This window comes from Chiloscyllium plagiosum, chromosome 24, assembly GCF_004010195.1.
Source record: "Chiloscyllium plagiosum isolate BGI_BamShark_2017 chromosome 24, ASM401019v2, whole genome shotgun sequence".
NCBI lineage: Eukaryota > Metazoa > Chordata > Chondrichthyes > Orectolobiformes > Hemiscylliidae > Chiloscyllium > Chiloscyllium plagiosum.
In genome coordinates, this window is record NC_057733.1 from 55529625 (window position 1) to 55536714 (window position 7090).

General features: G+C 44.0%; 1 protein-coding gene across 1 annotated transcript in view; it reads left to right on the forward strand.

Annotated features, from left to right (window-relative positions):
* dgke (diacylglycerol kinase, epsilon) overlaps positions 1–7090 on the forward strand; it is a 28809-nt gene that overhangs the window by 8524 nt on the left and 13195 nt on the right. The window contains exons 2-4 of the mRNA XM_043715242.1: positions 565–753; positions 2323–2480; positions 6870–6918. Of these exons, the coding sequence (XP_043571177.1) occupies positions 565–753; positions 2323–2480; positions 6870–6918 (396 nt within the window). The remainder of the gene's footprint in view (positions 1–564; positions 754–2322; positions 2481–6869; positions 6919–7090) is intronic.

The window sequence follows — 7090 nt, forward strand, 5'->3', positions numbered from 1 at the left end:
AGCCTATTTTTAACAATTCTAAACAATCTACATAAATCAATTCCTGACCTTCCAAACTGGGATCTAATGCACAATGTTTCCCATTTTTGATTGTAAAATTCTCCCAACCTACACAAAAAACATCATTTGTCAAGAAGGCTTTCTCCTACTACGTTTCAAAAAATATAACCATGGACTCAGAAATGCTTACAAATTAATTATTACACCCTTCAGATGCACAGAAATGCCACTGATAAAAATAAAAAAACTCAAAATAATTGACATTTTAATGCATTTAAATCACATAATGAAAATATTAAATTTTTGCTGTATTTGAGGTGATGTGGTTTACTTGGATTTTAATGAGATGTTTGACCAGGTTGCATGAGCAGACTGGTCAGATAATTGAACCTCACAGGAGCCATAGGAAATTGGATTCAAAATGAAGGGTGCTTATCTTATCTTTTGGCAGGGGCAGTGGGTGAGTTGCTCCTCTCTGTCTGCATTGTGAGGGGGACATTGATTTTTATCTGTGTGTGTGTGTGTACATTCCTGTCTCTCTCTGGTGGATGATGTGTGCATGAGGAGTTGCTGAAATTGTGCCTGAATGTGTGCGTTGTGCCTCTGCAGGTTGTTGATCTTGATTCCACGACTCCGTACAAAGCTCTGCAGTTGTGTACACTTCTACCGAGCCACAAAACGAGAGTGCTGGTTTGTGGGGGAGATGGGACAGTGGGCTGGGTGCTGGACGCCATTGATGACATGAAGTATAAGGTATGAAAGATCATAATAAATGGGAACAAATAAATGCTCTGTTTGGCCCCTCAAGCCTGCCATGCCATTCAATAGCATCACAGCTGATCTGGCTTACTTCACGTCCAGTTTCCTGTCCTTGCTCCATAACCTTTGATTCCTGACTGAGAATCTACCTATCTCAGCCTTAAATATATGCAAGGACTCTGACCCCATAGCTGTCTGTAGCAAGGAGTTCCAAAGAGAGACAACCCTCAGAGAAGGAATTTCTCCTCATCTCAGTCTTAAATTGGCATTCCTTTATCCTGTCAGCATTTGCCCTGTCCAGTCCCTGAAGAATCCTGTATGTCTCAATGGGATTGTCTCTGTCCTCTAAACTCCCGTGAGTAGGGTCCCAATCTGTTTAGCCTTTTCTCATAAGACCCGACCAGGGATCATCCTAATGTAATGTCCCTGAACTGCCACCAATGGAATGATTTCCTTAAACAAAGGGACTAAACCTGTGTTCTAGGTGTCATTTCACCAGTATCTTGTACAGTTGTGGTAAGACTTCCCTCGTCTTAAATTCCAATCCCTTTGAAGTAAGGGCCATGTTTTAGTCTTCCTGATTACCTGCTGCACCTAAGTGCTAGCTTTCCTTGTTTCATGTATATCTACTCTGAAGTCCCTTTGTGTTACAGCTTTCGGCAGTTGTTCTTTTGTTCTACCTTCCAAAATGAAAAAAGTAATTTCTTCCCACATTATACTCCATTTGTCGATATTTTGCTCACTTACAAACTCTATCAAAATCTCTCTGGGAACTGTATGTATCCCTCTAGCAATGTGCCTTTAGTGTCACCTGTAAACTTAGCTATGGTGCATTCAATTCCCTAGGAGAAAGTGAGGACTGCAGATGCTGGAGATCAGAGCTGAAAAATGTTTTGCTGAAAAAGCTCAGCAGGTCCGGCAGCATCCAAGGAACAGGAGAGCTTCTTCAAGGAAGGCATCCTTGCAAGAGAATTCGCAGTAGGTTAAAATCAACTAGGAGAAAGTGAGGACTTTCTCCTGAAGAAGGGCTTATGCCTGAAACGTCGATTCTCCTGCTCCTTGGATGCTGCCTGACCTGCTGCGCTTTTCCAGCAACACATTTTTCAGCTGCATTCAATTCCCTCAGAGTAAAGCTTCTATTATTCTTTTCATTTGAAAGAAAAGCTAACTCTTTTAAACTGAAAGTAAGGTTTCATCTATACTTTCTCTATCAAACGCACCCAGGACAATTGCAGCACAGAGTTAGATCCAGAGTAAAGCTTGGACTTTTGGATGGACTTTTAAACTGAAAGCAACACTCCCTCTACCTCGTTCCATCAAATTTTCCCTGGACAGGTATTGCAAGGAGATAGATACAGAATAAAGCTCTCTGTATACTTTCTCTATCAAACCCTCCCAAAACAGGGACAGCACAAGTTGCAAATTCTATTTTGGATAAATATGAGTTGTAATTTATAGTAGATAATTACTGAAGGTCAGTGATGTGTATCTTATTGGCAGTGCTTGATTCTGATCAAACTCACGTGAGCATTGGCAATTAAACCTGATGTTGTCTTTGTTCAGGGACAGGAGCAGTCCATTCCATATGTTGCTGTTCTCCCTCTGGGAACTGGCAATGATTTGTCAAACACTCTCGGCTGGGGAGCTGGATACACTGGTGACATCACAACTGAAGAGATTCTTCAGAGTGTTCTAGACGGGGAGGTAACCAAATTAGATCGGTGAGTTCTGGGTTAGATAGCTGAGTAACATCAGCAATCAGCTTTTCTGTAGGAAAGATGTCCCAGAGTACCTTCTGTGGCTAACCTGCGTAAAGACATTGCCACGTGGTGGGGATGTGTGGAGCAGTAACTAACACTTTAACCTAAGTGGGTTTTAAAGAGCCTCTTAAAGAAAGAAGATCATTAGGGTGCGGCAGTGGGATTTAGGGAGGCAACTGGGTCAATTAAGAGATGGCTGCTGGTGGTGGTGGGGAGAGGGAGGACGGTTAAGACCATAAGAAATAGGAGCAGGGATAGGCCACTGGCCAGTCTGACCTGCTGCACAATTCAACAGGATCATTGTTGGTCCAACATTCCACTTTCCTGCCTTTTACCTATAAATAACCCTTGGTTTCTCTACAGATCAAGAATCTGTCTGTGTCAGCCTTAAATATACACAGGGATTGTACCCCCCCCCCCCCACCAAGCCTCTATGGCAAAAACTCTTAACCATCAGAGAAGCAATTCCTCTGTATCTCAGTCTTAGATTCGCACCCGTTTATTCTGAGACGATTCCTTGTGGTCCTAGACTCTCCCATGAGGGGAAACATCCTCTCATTGATTACCTTGTCATGCCCTTTGATCCTTTATGTCTCAGTGAGTTCACTTCTCATTCTTCTAAACTCCAGTCAGTAGAGTCCCAACCTGTTGAACTTTTGCTCCTAAGACAATCTCTCCATTCTGGGAATCGTCCTAGTGAGCTTTCTCTGAACTGCCTCTGGTGAAATGATATGCTTCCTTAAATAAGGGAATCTAAGCTGGGAGAGGTGATATGTCACAGAGGTCTGTGTTGCGTGAATTATCTGTTCAGTGTGGTGGCTGTCCGTTTTGTAGGAATGCAGCTGATAACTGGGGAGGGACAGAGCCACCAAAGGATTTAAAAGCTTGTGGGTTGGAGATGGACAACAAGGTAGGGGTTGGATGAAAGACACTTGCTGCAACATTATATACAATAGAATCATAGAATCTTACACCATTCAGTCTATCAAGTCCATACTGACCCTCTGAACAACACATACTGACCCTCTGAACAACATTCCACCCAGACCTACCCCCATAACCCTGCGTTCCTCATGGCTAACCCACCTAGCCTGGACAATATGGTCACTTTAGCTAATCCATCTAACCTGCACACCTTTGGATTGTGGGAGGAAACCGGACCACCCGGAGGAAACCCACACAGACATGGGGAGAATGTGCAAACTCCACACAGTCAGTCACCAGAGGCGGGAATTGGACCAAGGTCCCTGGAGCTGTGAGGCAGTAGTGCTAACCACTGAACCACTGTGCTGCCGAAACAGAAGAGTTTTGGAGGAGCTGGAATTTCCAGGATGAGAGAACAGTTAAGAAAACATGGAATGCTTTGGCAATGAAAGTCCTGATGGAGAAGAGGAGATGGACAAGTGACAGTGTTCTTTGTTTTTCTAACCATTCTCCAGAGCCCTAGTGTTGATGGTGAGGTAGAAATGTCACAGTATCCTTGAAGCTGTATACATGCAGCTGGGCACTGGGTACAAGACTGGGCTGCTCATTGACAATGAGTTGGGTGTTTCTCAGCTACAGTGCAGCTGTGTTTACAGCATTTGCATCCTGTGTATATCTGCTATGATTTCACTCTCTGGCCACTGGAACTATTTCAGCTCCCATTTACATTCCTTACAATACATCTCCAAGAACTGCTGTTGTCTATCTCTTTTGTTGGAATAAGACTGTATGGGCAGATATGCCTCAAACCAACATGTGCAACAGGATTGTAAACAACGGGACAAAAGAAAGTTAAATCAACAAGTTGAGTTTTAAAATGGAGGACGCAGAGTAACTTTGAACTGTTGGACACAGTGGTCTTTTAATCCAGAGACTCGGGTAACGTTATGGGAACCCAAGTTCAGATCCTGCCATGGCAGATGGTGAAATGTGAATTCAATAAAAATCTGAAAGTAAAAGTCTGATGGTAACCATGGATACATTATTGATTGTCAGAAAAGCCCATCTAGTTCACTTATACCCATTATGAATATTTCCATTCCAATTCATGCTGCCAAGCCATTTGTTGCATGCATAACCAGAGTTGATTAGTTCGGAGGGTAGAACATGTATGCTGCCATGGCTCATAGTTTATGGGGGTAGTCAGATGTCATATGAGTTCAGGAAGAGAACTTCAACCCTTACCTGGTCTGGCCTACACGTGACTCCAGACCTACAGCAATATGATTGACTTTTAACTACCCTCTGGGCAATTAGAGATGGGTAATAAATGCTGGCCTACTCCTTATCCCATGAATGAATAAAAACAAAATTAAAGTATGAGTGAGCTGACAGGAAGGAGAAAGTGTGTGGGGGACAGGAGGTATGAGAAAGTAATGGTCACTGGATGTTAGTTAGGTAGCAAGATAAGACCTAGAGGACCTAGTTACTCGGGGTAGTGTCCTAGGCCCAATCATCTCCATCTGTTTCATCATTGACCTTCCCTCAATCATAAAGTCAGAAGACTGAATGCTAAGCACCATTTGTGATTCCTCCGATACTGAAGCAGTCCATGTTCAAATGCAACATAATATTCAATGGTGTTACTGTCTCTGAATCCATCACTATTGACATCCTCTGGGTTACCATTGACCAGCAACTCAACTGGACTCACCACATAAACACAGTGCTACAAAAGCAGGTCAGAGGCTAGGAATGCTGTGGCAAGTACCTGACCACCTGACTCCCCAAAGCCTCTCCATCATTCTGCAAGGCACAAGTCAGGAATGTGTTGGTCCAATCCCCACTTGTCTGGATAGGTACAGCTCCAACAACCCCATCCAGGACAGAGCAGCCCACTTGATTGGAACTGCATCCACTCCCTCCTCCACTGACATTCAGCAGCAGTGTGTACTACCTACAAGATGCACTGCACACTTTCACCAAAGATCCTCCAATAGCACTTTGCAAACCCATGACCACTTCCATCTAGAAGGACAAGGGCGGCAGATACATGGGAACACCACTGCCTTTATGTTCCACTCCAAGCCACTCACCATCCTGACTTGTCATTCATTCCTTCAGTGTTGCTGGATCAAAGTCCTGAAATTCCCTCCCTAAGGGCATTATAGGTCTACCCACAGCAGGTGGGCTGCAGCATATCATAAAAGCAGCTCACCACCACCTCAAGGGGCAACTGGGGATGGGCAATAAATGCTGGGCTTAGCCAATGATTGCCACATCGCACAAATTAATTTTAAAAAGTGCTGCCCTTCCAAGTAATGCATGTGTCCTCAGAGTGAATATAATGAAAAAAGAATACTTATGAGAATTGGAGTTTTCATAGGGACAGAAAATGCTGTAAGTGCTTGGGCTGAGAGGTGGCAAATGGAGTTCAATGCAGACAAACGTGAAGTGATTCACTTTGGGAAGAATAACTGGATGGTAGAGTACTGGGTCAATGGAAAGATTCTTGGTAGTGTGGATGTGCAGAGGGATCTTGGAGTCCACGTACATAGATCCCTGAAAGTTGTCAACCAGGTTGATAGTGCTGTTAAGAAGGCATACGGCGTGTTAGATTTTATTGGTAGAGGTATTGGGTTCCAGAGCCACAATATCATGCTGCAACTATACAAAACGCTGGTGCGGCCTCTCTTGGAATAATGTGTACAGTTCTGGTCACCCCATTACAGGAAGGATGTGAAAGCATTGGAAAAGGTGCAGAGGAGATTTACCAGGATGTTGCCCGGTCTGGAGCGAAGATCTTATCAGGAAAGGCTGAGGGAATTGGGTCTGTTCTCATTGGAAAGAAGAAGGCTAAGAAGTGATTTAATAGAGACATACAAGATGATCAGAGGTTTAGTTAGGGTAAACAGTGAAAGTCTTTTTCCTCGAGTGATGATGTCGGCTTGTACGAGGGGCGATAGATTTAAGACAGATGTCAGAGGCAGGTTCTTTACTCAGAGAGTGGTAAGGGCGTGGAATGCCCTGCCTGCTAATGCAGTTACATTACGGAGATTTAAACAATCCTTGGATAAGCACATGGATGATGTATGGGGTAGCGTAGTGGGATGGGCTTAGATTAGTTCACAAGTCGGAGCAACATCAAGGGCTGGGTCAGAGAGAAAGAGACAAGTATATCAGATCGATGAACTTGCTTAGTATTTACTGTCACTTGCTCACCTTGTGAGCTTGAAATGAAAATTAATTCTGTGTCTGGAAAGCAACTAGTATCTGGGCAGGCAACACTGAAATTCCTGGGTGTCACAAGTTGCACATTACCTGCATGAAACCATCCAAGCAGTGTGTTCAGGAGAGGAAATATTGTGGGATAAGGATTGAATTGCTTTCCAATAATGAATTCAATGTTTCCAATTCTCCCCACAGATGGAGTGTGCGGGTGACAAAGGGATTTTACAGCTTCCATAGGCCCAAGGTAACAATCACATCCAGCATCCTCCCCCTCCATACATCAAAGTAGCAGGCGTGCTCTCTCTCTCCCTCCCCCCTCTCTCTATGTATCTCTCTCTCTCTCTCTCTGCCCCTCCCCATCTCTCCCACACGCTCCGTCTCCAGCTCTCTCTCTCTCTCTCTCACACTCTCTCTCT